We start from the raw sequence: 13,517 nt of genomic DNA on the forward strand, positions 1-13,517 counted from the left end.
AACACGGAAGCTCTCTGCCACAGGAGGAGGATGCTAGAATGGATGAGTGAGAAAATTCAGGGAGACCAGAACCAGTCTAGGATAAGTAGAGCAGCGCATGGTCGCTGATGCCTGTTCTCCCAGTCACTTCAATAAAGCAAACCTGGCACACATACAGTACACAAAAGCTAAACCCAGTGTAACCCAAACAAGGAAGGAAAAGGGTATTACCCTCTTTGTTCTATAAGCAATTTTATTTAACATTATTTTATAAACTAAAAAATGAATCCTGGGTTTGAAGAGGCTTAGGAATCAGCTTCCTTTTGCCTTGATGTCCACAGTTACCAACACCCACTTCCTCCCGGGCCCTGAGTCTTTGGGACCTACTCAGCCTCGACTGCCTCTTCCCCTTCACCACACTCAAACCGCACAAAGTCCACGACAGACACCCCCTGGGGCTGCACATACTGTCCCAGCGTGATAGAGGGATCCAGCAAATAGGGTTGGGAGAGCATCTTGGTCTCTGCTTCTCCCCCAGGCTCATCGTCCAGGGAGCCAACAGAGAGTGGGGCCATGCCCACTACATGCTGCCCGAGGCGGCGACCAAGGTCTTCGAGGTTCGCTTTCCGCTCAGATGTCTCACAGACGACCAGGGCCCCATACTTCCCAAACACCAGGTTGTGGAGCGAGGGGCTGTGCGATGCTCCGTGGATGTAAGAGCCAACATAGAACCCAGAGGGCACCTTCACCCACGCAGCGCGTTTAAGAGTCATGTTCTCTCCCAGGTTACCTATAAGAAACAAAAACAAGCAACCAACACACCAGCAGGATAAGATGACTCTGGTAGTTCCAAAATGCACAGAGGAGGCCAAGTCCTAACACACAGACCGGCCCTCTGCACTTGGATTTTCTACAAGGTAGAGAGATGCTACTTTCAGTTTATGTTTACAGAGAATAGAGTGTATGTTTAGAGGGTGGGGTAGGTGGGGTACCTTTACTGGCACCAACTCTGAACACCAGGCTCTCTGTGACTTAAAAAGCTGAGCTGGGCTGTCAGACCCTGTGACTCAGATGTCAGTTCTGCCTCTTCTGTGGGGCTGGCTACATGACCTTGGGCAAGTGACTCAATGATGTAGTGCTACTCACTAGCTTAACAAGCTTCGTGTTCTCATCAGCAAAATGGAGACAGCACCAACAACCTTCTAAGGTTACGGGGAGAAATAAAGGTCATGTATGATAAAGCACCATTACGGTGTCCGACACACAGTGGGCATTCATTCAGGTGCTGGCCTTTACTCGTGCTTAGTTACAGAGGGAGTCGGCAATCTGTGCAGCTCGGCTAGCTAACGACGGCACAGCTGGCATTACTACTCAGCTAAGACTCCAACACAATGCAGTGCTTTTCCCCATCAAGGGCCTCCCCTCCCAATACCACAGTAACTGGCACAGCCAGCTCCTGGTCGTTCACTGTATCACAACAACGCCCCAGAAGACCCAGACCCCACGCCGTCTGAGTTTCCACTTCCTCTCCTCAAAAGCAAGCAGGTAACACCTCCAGAGTTGTGTGTAAGGACCAAAGTGGAAAAAATAAATCATTTTTTTAAAAAAAAGAACCAAAATGCGCTCCCCTTACCCACTCTCTCCCGGCTATTCTTTCCCTGTATCAGAAGGCCCAAGACAACAAAAGGGAGAATAAATAAAGGGCCCTGAGCTAGCCATCGTTAAACCATAAGCCATGAAAAAAGGAATATGTGGAAGACAAAATGAATTTTCAAACAATGCAATGCATAATTCCCAGAATTGAAAAGACGGAAGCCCTAGTTCTTCCAGAATGTCCTAATAAGCCTCACTGAATCATCATAAATATTGCATGATCTCATAAAAAAACAGAAGTTATGCCTTGCTTGGAAGCTTCAGATAAGCAGTTAGATTCCCGGCAAGCTCCAACCCAGACCTACTCCCCTTCATCCATCAAGGGCACATAGGAAGAAAGGAAAACCCCCACACGTCCCAGCACCACCAGCCAGGTCAGATGTTCCTATGGTCAGCAGGCTCTCACAGAATTGACCTTCACAAATTCAGGACCCAGTGTTTTACTTGCTTTTTGGGGTTTTTTTTAAAAGATCAAACCCGTAACCACAGTGGTCTTAAGTTTTCCTGGGCCCCTTTACGAGGAAGGTGGGATGACATTTTAATGTATCATTTCTCCTGAAGTGCACAGCGTGGTGGCAGACCAGGAGTCAGAAGGCTGTCTCTACATCTCTGGCTAAACACATGCTTTGGCCAGCACAGCTGAAAATCATTTGTTACAAACAGCTAAAAACCGGGAGATTTTCACACACAAATCGACGGGGGAGGGGGAGGGGGAGGGACGGGGGGCGGGACTCTTTTCCCCCAAGATAACCATTAACAAGGGCTTGGCGTGGCTGCATCCTCCTGCAGGACGCCCACTGTGCTCTATCACCAAACACAAGCCTGCTTCTCACACTGTCTGGTGCTTCCAGGCTTGTCGTTCTTGATCTAGATTGAGACACAGCAAAGGATCCAGTCTTTAACTCGTTTCTAAAATCCTCACAAGTACTCACCAATTGCTAGGGCCAACTGATCCTTGAGCGAGCCTTCTCTGTCAGGCCCAGCTCGAAGTTCAGAGAGCTCAGAGGAATTCAGAAAGCCCTGAGTGCACAGACAAAGAAAGCAAACATGAACCGTTATGCACTACTCAAAGTATCAAGACAACAGGCAAAACTATCCACTCCCATTCCTCAGGGGAGAAGGATGAGGCGGCCTTCCCATAAGGATTTACTGCCTTAGAAACCCTAAGAAGGCATTCCAGTCTATCCTACAGGCAGAATGGACAATGGCAGTGGAGTTTTATACACAGATGGTACTTTCTTTGTTAGTGTATTTTTAAAATTGTGAATTATGTGAGAGTGGAGTGGGGTGTGTTTACATTTCAGATCACCAACGACATTCAACAGTTCACTCATTTACCACCACCCCTCATAGTCTACCCCACCCTTCTCTCCCAAATTCTCTTCTCCTTCCACCCTCCCTTCCACACAAGTCAATACCCGCCAACCTTCCCACCCTTGCTCTCCCTCCCTCTTGGGAATCTCCAGTCTGTTCCCTTCAGTAGTCAAGACTTTGTGTCTCGGTTGTTATCTTGATTGCAGGAGTCTCATCCAGTATCTGCCCTCGTGAGTCACTTCACTCAGCAAAACATTCTCCAGGTCCATCACGTCATGAGGTGCTTCGTGGTTTCGTCATTGTTTTTAGTGATGCACAGCAGTCTGTTTGTGTGTGTACCGGTTTATCTAACCACTCTTCCACAGATGGGACATTTGGGCTGTTTCCAATTTCTTGACATAGTGAACTGTGCTGGGATGAACACAAGGGTGCCTACGTCTGTCTGTGTTACGGCTCTTACTTCTTTGGGGTATATACCCCACAGAAGCATTGCTGGGTCACATGGATTTCTATTCCCATTGTTTGAGGCAGTGCCATATCGCTTTCTACAATGATTGTACAGGTGATATTGTTAATAAACCAAGGATACTAAAACTTGTAAACAGGTCCAGTTTCACTAGTATTTTATTAGACTACTGAACCATCCCCAATTCCATTCCACTTCCATCCTTCAGTCTAACTTCCTATAATGCAATTTCCTAGAAATCAGGAATCATATTTCGTAAAATACCAAAGCTAAAAGGCTTATAGAGAATTGGTTGGAATGATTAGGGTGCCAGCGCTATGGGGGAAATGGAACACTGTTTCACAAAGCCACAGTCACCCTGGGACCCTGAGACTAGTTTCTGGGAATTTACCCCACATACTCCCAACAACATACATGTGCCTACCAAACCAAACCCAGCCCAGCGCCATGGAGTAGCCTGACTCACAGTGTCCCTCTAAGCAGAGGAGATCTGCCTCTTTGCGATGTAAATCTTTATGGGAGCAGAAAGCCTCATCTTTCCCACTCAGAGAAGCTGGTGGGTTGGAACTCCCAAGGAGTAAGCCACTATGCCACCAGGGCTTCTAAACATAAACACAAAGTTACTCATGACGGGTTATTTCTCATTGTAAAATACCAGAACAACCCGGGGCCTCAAAAGAGGAGATGTGTTAAACAAACAAACCATGGTACACACTAGGATGAAGTATTGTTTTATAACTTTAACTCTGGGAAACTGGTTACATTTTTAAAATCATTTAATTCATGTTAATGTTTTAATCCAAAAATGAAATTAACAAGGATTTTGGAGGAAGTATTAAAACTGATCAATACATATGGGGGAATACATAAACTGTGTTTCGAGTGAATAACATAACCTCATAAGGAGCCCTGGTGACACAGTGGTTAAATGTTTGTGTGTGTGTGTGTGTCTGTCTGTCTGTCTGTCTGCATACAAACACAAACCCACCGAAACCAAATAACTTTCAGCAGAGCCCTTTAACCGTATACCTTCAAGATAAATACAAAAAAAACTACAAAAAAATTTTCCAATTACTAAGTTTGTTATTTGGAGTAGTAAGGTGTGGCAATTCTGAAGCAACTGTGCATAGTAACACTAAGTTAACAAGCAAACACATTAAAGTAGCTAGAAGCAAACTTCTCACCAAGAGAGAAGGAAGATACAAATTTAGAAAGGGAGACGAGCAGGAAGCCCCCTGTAGTGCTGGGTGAGAAACGGAGGGACAACCCTGCACACTGAGTGTGGACACACACACTTCCTCACCCTATCTGCTCAAAGAGCAAAGAAGCACCAGCGCCTGTCAGCTACCCATTTGATTTCTAACGCCGCTTCCCACCACCGTTCCTTCGAAAGGTGCCCGATTCTGGGGCTCTAATCCCTTCTTTGGTTCTCCTATGGACAATGCTTAGTCTCCTAACCCCACTCTCTCTAGAAGTCCTTTCCTCGGGGTATTCCTCAGGATTTCTGAACAGAAAGCCTCAGACGGTGTCATCTGACTGGCTGACCCCATTCTACTGGCATTCGTCCACTCATCTAACAAAGATTTCTGGAGCCCCCACTGAGTGCTGGACCCCGTTCTCTTTCACTACTGACACGGCGAGGAAGGCAAATTGCGTTCATGAGGTTTACATCCTACTAAGGAAAACAGAAAGATACAAATAAGTATGCAATAGATAAGCACTGTAATAAAAATGAAGAATAAGGGGATAGAGCAACAGGAAAAAGAACAATGCTTTTTAAAGGAGTAACATTTAAGCAAGACTAAAGTAAGACATGAGACTCTGAAAAAAATTAGGAACAAGAAGTCAAAGACCTGGAACAAAGTTACAGTGTTAGAAATTAGCCCCCAAACTCACTTTACTGTATGTGGGGAGTTGCTCCTTAAGGCTCTGACAATGCAGCAAGGTTCCAACAGCTACTTGCTGGACCAACTGTTGAAATTTTGAATTTCTGGAAACAAAATCTGTCTCACAGTTTACCTGTGGGAACAAATCAGTGCTATTGTATAAGCTGTTTACTGAGTCTCCAAAAGAGCCTGAAGAGTAAGCCCAGTTAAACAAGCTGTGGGCTTAACAGAAATAAGCGGCCCTAGAATTTCTAAGCTGCAAGTCTTTTAGGTTGAGGCCAAAACCCGAATGAAATAATTACTGCTCTAGCAATGAGTCAGACAAACCTGTACACCCAGTAGACAGGTCCACTGCATCCCTGAAGGTCTCTCTACAAATGCACCTCTTGACTGGCTGCACGGCATAATTATTTTGTGCTACATTCACCCCCAACTCCAAACCACTTTTGCTAAAAGCTTGTTCATCCAATTCTCTCACTCTAATCATAACTGATTCTTCACCAATTATGGGCCCTAACCCTCCTCTAAAATAGTTACTCTCTACCCATCATCCAAATAGTAATTCCTAGCATTAAACTCTAATTGCTCCAGTAGTCAGCAATAAGATGTAAAGCTTATTCCCACTTGACAGAAAGTCTAGAGCAGGGGTCGGCAGGGAGCCATATGCAGCTCTTTTGGTACATCCACATGGGCTCTAAAGTAAAATTGAAACAAAATGATGAACATTATTCAGAGAACGGTGACTTCATTTGCAATTGAGCCTTATTTATGGCTCTTGAACACTTTTTTAATTGTTTTAAGGGACAGGATCGGCTCGTGCGTCTCAAAAAGGTTTGCTGACCCTTGGTCTGGACTGCTAAGCCTTTTAAAATCAACACATCTGTGCATATCTCAACGTAAACCTATAGCCAATAACTAAGGTCTCACAGCTTTAAAGTCTGACTATCTTTATGGTTCTCAGGCATCTTTTAGAAGGCAGAGTCTACCCAAAGCCTTACCCACAAGACAGCTGAGCCTGGGATGGGGAATTCCGCCAACTCACCTCCACTAACACAGCTGTGTTGCCTTCCTGCAGCAGCCCAATCAAGCCTTCCTTGGTCTTCCTCCCATGGAGCTTGATAGCTTTGCTCCAGCCCTCCTTCTGGGCCTCCTGGTGGAGCCAACTTTCTGCCTACCAATTGTGGAGAAAGGGGACAGATGGCAAAATTACAGAGTTTAGAACTGGCTGAGCCTCAGGTTCCCCATTCTTTCTGCCTCTCCTAAATTCTAGAGTAGAAACTAAAGTTAACATTTATTGCAGCCTACCACTAAATGCCAAATGCCAGTCATTGTACCTGGCGCTTTGGGTAAATTTATTCTTCCTAACAGCCCCAGGGGGTGCACATAGTAGTATCTTCATTTACTGACAAGAACGCTGCAACTCTGAAAGATTAAGGAATAAGGCTACAGTCTCGCGGCTCGTGTGAGGCGGGCACCATCTGAGAGCCGGCCTGGTGGTGTTGTGGGCTGCTAAGCTCAAGGTGGGAAATGCTAATCCACCAGTTCTTCCACAAGAGAAGGAGGGTTTTTGCTCCTCTGAAGATCCGCATCCTTGGAAACACCCAGGGGCAGTTCTACTCTGTCCTATATGATTGCTAGGAGTGAGCCGAAGGCTTTGGGTTTAGTCCCCAGCTCCTTAGCTTACACAAACCCTCTCCACTCCAAGTATGGGGAAAGAGTCGGTAGCGTCTCCTATGGAATAGTTTGTCACCCGTGGGATCCCGCGTCAATTGCTTCCCAATCAAAGGCCAAGGAGGTTCCATCGGTTCGACCAGAACCCCTATGGAGGACACTGCTCTTGGGGTCAAAGGGCAGCAGGCCTTACTTCCGTGCCCTGGAATAGTGTGCAGCCGGAGCCTGGCACCCCGCCCAGACTCCCCCGCCCACACACCTCTTTGAGATCCCCACCACACGTGTCCAGAGCTTTCTTGCAGTTCACAAAGGAGTAGCCCGTTTTCCGCCGCAGCTTCACGAGCAGCTCCTTGCTGGGCGGCGAGGCGGCCGGCGTGGGCCCGCTGTGAAACCAGGGCCATGACGGCGGCGGCTCTCGCAGACCGGGCCCCGCCTGCAGAGGGAGGGCGGGCCAGGAGAACGGCGTGAGAGTCGGTCGGGGACCCCGGGCAGCTCTTGGGGGTGGGGAGCGCACGGCTAGGAGGGGTCTTAGAGAGGCCTGGGCTCGGGCGGCAGGGGAGTGGGCAGTTCACCGGGGCCGGGCAGCGAAGGACGTCCGCGGCCCGGTGGTGCCGGGTCGAACCGGGGCCGGGGAACGCGAGAGCGGCAGGGAAGGGAGGTGTGCCTGCCGAGCAGGGGACGAGCACGGGACTCCTCACCCGGCGGCTTCCGGGGCGCGCCACCTGGAAGAGGCGCAGCGACCGTAGGAGCAACATCTCGCAGGCTGTCTCTCTGCGCGGCCGGCGCGGGCCAGTGAGGCGACCGGCGACGGCGTGGCAGCGGGGCCAAACTTCCTCAGGAGAACGCGCCCGGCGGAGAGCGCCACCTACTGGCCGGAAGGCACAGCGCCTCCTACTTGAGCTAGCCTAGACCAACTTCTCAACCTGGGGGTCGAACAGTAGCAAAATGACAGTGATGAAGTAGCACCGAAAATAATTTTATGGTTGGGGCGGGGGTCACCACAACATGAGGAATTGTACGAAAGGGTCGCGGCATTAGGAAGGTTGAGAACCACTGGGAGACCACATTTCACGGGGGAATTTACTTGCCACGGGTGAAATGGTAGAAAGCATGAAATGAATGTGTCACAAAATGAAAACGCAGCCAGACACTGAGGAAAAACCTTATATTTCTTTATTTACATTGTGTTCACCATTATTATTATTATTATTGATTTCATCATCATTATTACTATCCATTTATGATCTATGGCAAACCTGTGAGGTAGGTGGAAATTTGTCCAAGGTCCCTGGGGGAGAATGGGGTGGAGACTCTTCAACAAGCAGAGTTAATCTTTGTTGAATAAGCAAAAGATATATTGGGCACCTACTGCATGCCGGGAACCGTGCTCAGGAAGCTGCTGTTCACTTCTGTACGTCAGTTCCAGTTCACAGCAACCACAGGTATGCACGGGGTTTTCAAGGCTGTGACTCACCAGGCCTGTCCTCCCAGGTGCCTCTGATGGGTTCTAACTGCCCACCAGGATTAGAGAGGGGTCCAGAACAGGCCTAGCCGCAGAGCTAAATTCATAATTCAAAAGGGACACAAATGACCAGACCATACAAGACAAGGCAGATCATGCAGGCTGAACAAAGGCAAGGGCTCCCAGGGAGAAGAAATCACATCCTAATGAGAGGATTAGGAAAGACCGTTTCAGGAAAGAAGGGACATGTAAGAGGGCCTATGAAGACTTTGACAGAGAGATAAAGGGATTCCAGGCATGAGATCACCAGAAAGAACGAAGTTTGAAGTTTGAACATCTTTTGTAGACTAGCCAGAAGTACCAATACATATAGCTGAGGAGTAGGGAATGAAGTAGAAGGGTATTTGGAATCATATGGAGGTAGACTGAGTCCCAAGCAGAGGAATCTGTTCTTGCTTCTAGATGCAGCAAGAGCAGATTTTAGGAAGCTCACCAATAGCTGGCAGAATGGTTTGAAGAGAGTAGAAGATGGTAGTCTAGAGATGGCTCTATGGCCCTGTCGGAAGGGCCAACGTGAGAACAGAAATGAGGTGAAGGCAGAGCGCACTGGGAAAGAAGAAATGAAGGGGTCTAGAAGCCTAAAGACAATTCGAGGAGGAGAGGAATCTACAACTCAGTCCAGAGTTCTTCTGCAGGGCATGGCGTTGGTCTGTGATCACGGCGCCAACTCCAAAAAAGGTCGAAGGAGCAACCGGCCAAAGGAGGGCTTGGTGTGGTGGCTATGCCTCCCGTCGAGACGGGGAGGACTTGATCCAGTTAGAGCCCCGGTGCCTTCTGCCCAGCTCGAGGAGTTTAAAAAAAACAAACTTTCTTTCTTCTCAGGCCCCAAGGCAGAAACCTGAGTTCTTTGGAGGCAGAAGAGATCTTAAGTGCTCTCCCTTTCTCTCCCTTTGAAAAGAGTCCAAAGAACCTGGGGGGGGAATCCACAGAGCATAAAGAGATAAGAGCAGGACTGGAAGTGGGCACTAAGTCTTATCTATCAGCAGCCACTGATCTCATATCCGATGGACGCTATGGACACCCTTACACACACGCTCCTCGAGAATGGGAACTGAGAACATCCTTTGGGTCCTAAGATGAGTACTGCTAGGGTCTTGGACTCTTAGCAAGCAGGCATCTGACCAAGAAAATCTAGGGGAACAAAGAGAAGAGGAGGAGGCGGGGAAAAGAAATCCATCTTTTTTTTCAGAGGGGGGGAGTGGGGCCTTGTATTTGTGGCTTTTGAAATATGGCCATTCCTTCGTTGGGACAAGGGGTACCCAAGAGCAGAGTGGGTAACATCAAGCAGGTCTTGGCCCTCTGTGGCTGGCCCTATAGATGTTGATATTCACGTCCTCGTCCCGCTCGGCCAGCTCCAGTTGAAAGTGCTGAGGAAGGAGGTGCTGAAAAAAGTTCTCTGTCCCATGCTCCTCTCTCATCTTGGAAGCCAGATAGATGGTGCCATGGGGCCCGCACAGGTGTCGGAGGGTCCCCAGCAGCAGTGGGAAGGTGGGCTCCAGGTACACAATATCAGCCCCGAGCACCAGGTCATAGTCGCCAGGGAAGACATGCTGGTCAATCCCCCAGGATAAGGCGCGGACCTGGGCCTGGCCTCCAGCTGGCACGTTGGCCTGGACGTTGCCCTGGATCTGTTCTAGAGCCAGAGGCAGATCAGTGATGGTAACATCCCCTCCTGAGAGAGAGGAAGGAGGAGAAATGCAAGTCAGAGAGGACCAATCAAAGGCTTTTGACTCCTGCCTAGGTCCCAAAACCTCCAGACCTAGAGGACAATGTCGTGAAAATTCCAAGTCCTTGCTTGGGTTTTTAGTCGTTCTAACTCTTTACCTTACCCACTGTCATGCTTATGAATCCCCTTTCCACAGCAACAGCATTCTTGCCGAGCCTCTCTGCCCAACACACCGCGATGAGACATCAGCAGAAGCCTGGGCAGGACTAAGCTGCAGAAGGGCTGTGTGCCCACCTCGCGGACACAAGCGCAGCCTGCAGGGGTCTGGGAAGCTTCCCAGAAGATGTGACCTCGTCTGAGCCCTGAAGGACCAGTAAGAGGTCATCAGGTTGAGCTCTCCATGCAGAGATAAGACCAGAGGCCTGGTGGTGAGGTGGCGCATGCATTCAAGGAAGGCTGGGTTGGAGAGCAAGCAGAAGAGGGCAAGAGAAACTTCAAGTCATGAAATCTGAGGCGAGTGATTATAACAGGCTAAGGCAATTCAGATTTGATCCTTACGGCAGTGGGCTTTAGCAGCAGAACAGGAGGTAAAGATGATCAGACTGGCATTCCAGAAAGCTTCGTTCATCCAATAAATATGGATGTATGGAGCACCTACTAGGTGCTGGGGCTTCAGTGGTGAGCAGGCCAAAACGTCATTCTCCAGGTGGCAGCACAGCATGTATTGCAAAGGTAATGCTTTTGATCATAATCATGCTAACAGGAAGAATGAGAACAGGCAGCACAGAGAGGAAGTAAGATCATCGATCATACATCGAAGGGATTGCAATGGATGAGGGAACTGTTGACTGTAAAACTATAATCTGTTCTGCAAACCTTTGCCTAATCCACAATAAAAAGTTAAAAGAGGGAAAAAATCCTTACAATCTAGTGACATGTAACGAACATTAGCAAACAAAACAAAATTTTCTAACACGCTGTACATCACAGGGTCCTAAGTGCTGTGCTGTTGTTATGTACCTTGAATCGCTTTCGGCGCATCGAAGCCCTCCATGCCCGAGTTGAACTACTGCCCCACAGGGCTTTCTAGGCTAGGATATTCACAGGGGCAGATCACCAGCTTTCTCTGGCAGAGCCACTCGGTGATTTCAAACTGCCACCCTTGCAGTCAGCAGCCAAGCAGTTAACCACCAGGGTTCTTTTGCATAGAGGCTAGCAGGGGTCCTCAAACTTTTTAAACAGGGGGCCAGTTCACTGTCCCTCAGACCCGTTGGAGGGCCGGATTTTAAAAAAACTATGAACAAATTCCTATGCACACTGCACATATCTTATTTTGAAGTAAAAAAACAAACGGGGCAAAAACACTTGGCGGGCCACATGTGGCCCACAGGCCGTAGTTTGAGGACACCTGGGCTAAGGTGAAGCCTCCACTAGAAAGGGAGATAAGTGCGGGATGCAACCCATTTAAAGTCAGACGGCTAGGGAAAGTCTCAATGAGAAAATGGTGTGTGGGCAAAGACCCGAAGGGCATGATGAAGCTAACAATCGGATCCTTCAGGTTGAAGCATCTCTGATGAGTTAAAGACCTCGAGGTTTGCATGTGCTGACAGCCAGGGCAGCAGGCAGGCCTGGGGCTAGAGCAGAAGCCAGACCCTACCCAGGAGGGCCTTGGAAGTAATGTGCGGATTTGGGCTTTTAGTCTGAGCAAGATGGGGAAACTCCCGGAGAACGTTATGTACAGAATGGCCGCTAGCTGCTATGAAAGGATCACTAGCTGCTACGGTGCCGGGCTAGAGGGGCAGAGGCAGAAGCAGAGAGAAGTTGGGCAGCGACTCTGTAGATGAGAGACAATGGTGTTTTGAACCAGGGCAGAAGCAATGACTCAGTAGTAGGCAGATCCTGAATATATTTTGAAGGTGAAACCAACAGGAGTTTGCTGACAGATTCAATATGAAGTGGCTCCAAGACCTTGGGCCTGGCCAACTAGAAGGCAGATTGAACACCCATTTCAACAAGGAAGACTGCAGGAGGCACAGGTCTGAACGTGCAAATCATGAGTTCATTGCAGGGAACATGAAGTTTGAGGTGCCCATCAGATAACCAGAGAGACACTGAGTAGGTTACACCCACCAGTCTGGAAATGGAAATGAGAGAGTCGGAAGGTCATCCGTCCAGAGAGGGCATCGGAGGCAATCAGATGAAGATGCGATTGCTTGAGAATGAGGGGGCACAGAAGAGGCCAGGAGTCAAAAGGCTGCCCTTGAGGCCAAGACACTCAATGCCTTGGTTGTGAAGATGAAAAGGAAACTGGCCCAGAAGAGGCAGGGAGGGAGGGGCCGAGGGGGGTAGAAACCAGAAGGGTGGTGCCCCAAAGGCCAGAGGAAGTGTTTCAGGGGCCGATACCTGACGGTTGGATTTAACAACATGAAAGGCATTGGTGACCTTGGCAACTGGAATGGAGAGGGATGTTGGAAGCGGGCTGAGGAAAGACAATAGCAGTGACCCTTTCAGCAGGGGTCTGAGACAGAGAAAGGGTCCCGAGAAGGAAAGGGAAGATGGAGAGGCCTCCCTTCACAGCCGCTGCCGTGTTGAACCCACTGTGGAGGCCACTGGCCCGCCATCCCACCGAGGGTCTTCCTCTGTTCCACCGACTTGATGAGCCCGGTGGCTTCTCCAGGGACCAGCCACACTTACAGGTTCAAAGGAGGTGAGATATAGCCCTGCCATCCTCACTTCTAAGGATTATTCTGGTGGTGTTTCTTGAGGCAGGCTTGTCCGTCCCGCTGGCAGTGCTAGGGATATTTCATATTCCCAGCCAGAGCTACAATTTAAAGGCATCCGAGCCGACGTGCAGCCTTCTTCACAGGCAGCTGAGGTGAATGAAAAGACCCGGGCTGGGGTCAGGTGCACCTTAGTGCTCAAAGTGAACTCTTCACTTTGTAACATTCTACAGAGGCTTCGGAGTGAGATGCATCCGTTGATTGCCTGAGTGCTGCCTCCGTGGGCACTGTCGGTGGCCCCAGGCAAAAGGACATCCTGGACAACTTCAATCGTGTCCCCGTTTATCATGCTATCGCTTATTGAGCCAGGTGTGGCGTTTGTTTTCTGTTCAGGTGTAATCCATATTCAAGGCTTTAGTCTCTGGTCTTCATCAAAGACTAATCGGTTCAAGCCCTCCTCCCATTCAGCAAGCCAGGTTGTGCCAGCTGCGTCTTGTTTACATGTTCAATTTCAGGTTGCAGAAGTTGGTTACAATGTTCCAGTTCTCATCTTTGGCATTAGTGATTGGTGTGTAAATGTGACTAGCAGTCGTATTAACTGGTCTTTCTTATAAATGTAGGGGTATTATTCCACAAAGAT

At 48.8% G+C, this 13,517-nt stretch overlaps 2 protein-coding genes across 2 annotated transcripts in view; both read right to left on the reverse strand.

Annotated features, from left to right (window-relative positions):
- Window positions 1-214: 214 nt before the first annotated feature.
- Window positions 215-7,724, reverse strand: TSFM (Ts translation elongation factor, mitochondrial). The gene is made up of 6 exons (XM_004700494.3): window positions 7,668-7,724; window positions 7,229-7,402; window positions 6,341-6,469; window positions 5,309-5,431; window positions 2,565-2,652; window positions 215-769 (listed from the first exon to the last, which is right to left on the reverse strand). Exons 1-6 carry the CDS (start codon window positions 7,722-7,724, stop codon window positions 363-365), a joined length of 978 nt encoding a protein of 325 aa, XP_004700551.1. The 3' UTR covers window positions 215-362.
- A 423-nt stretch (window positions 7,725-8,147) lies between these two features.
- Window positions 8,148-13,517, reverse strand: part of EEF1AKMT3 (EEF1A lysine methyltransferase 3) — a 9,020-nt gene continuing 3,650 nt past the window's right edge. The window contains exon 3 of the mRNA XM_004700498.2: window positions 8,148-10,163. Within this exon, the coding sequence (XP_004700555.1) occupies window positions 9,772-10,163 (392 nt within the window). The 3' untranslated portion in view covers window positions 8,148-9,771. The remainder of the gene's footprint in view (window positions 10,164-13,517) is intronic.

Source organism: Echinops telfairi, unplaced genomic scaffold (genome assembly GCF_000313985.2).
Source record: "Echinops telfairi isolate 266 unplaced genomic scaffold, ASM31398v2 ScPeMD7_2;HRSCAF=8, whole genome shotgun sequence".
NCBI lineage: Eukaryota > Metazoa > Chordata > Mammalia > Afrosoricida > Tenrecidae > Echinops > Echinops telfairi.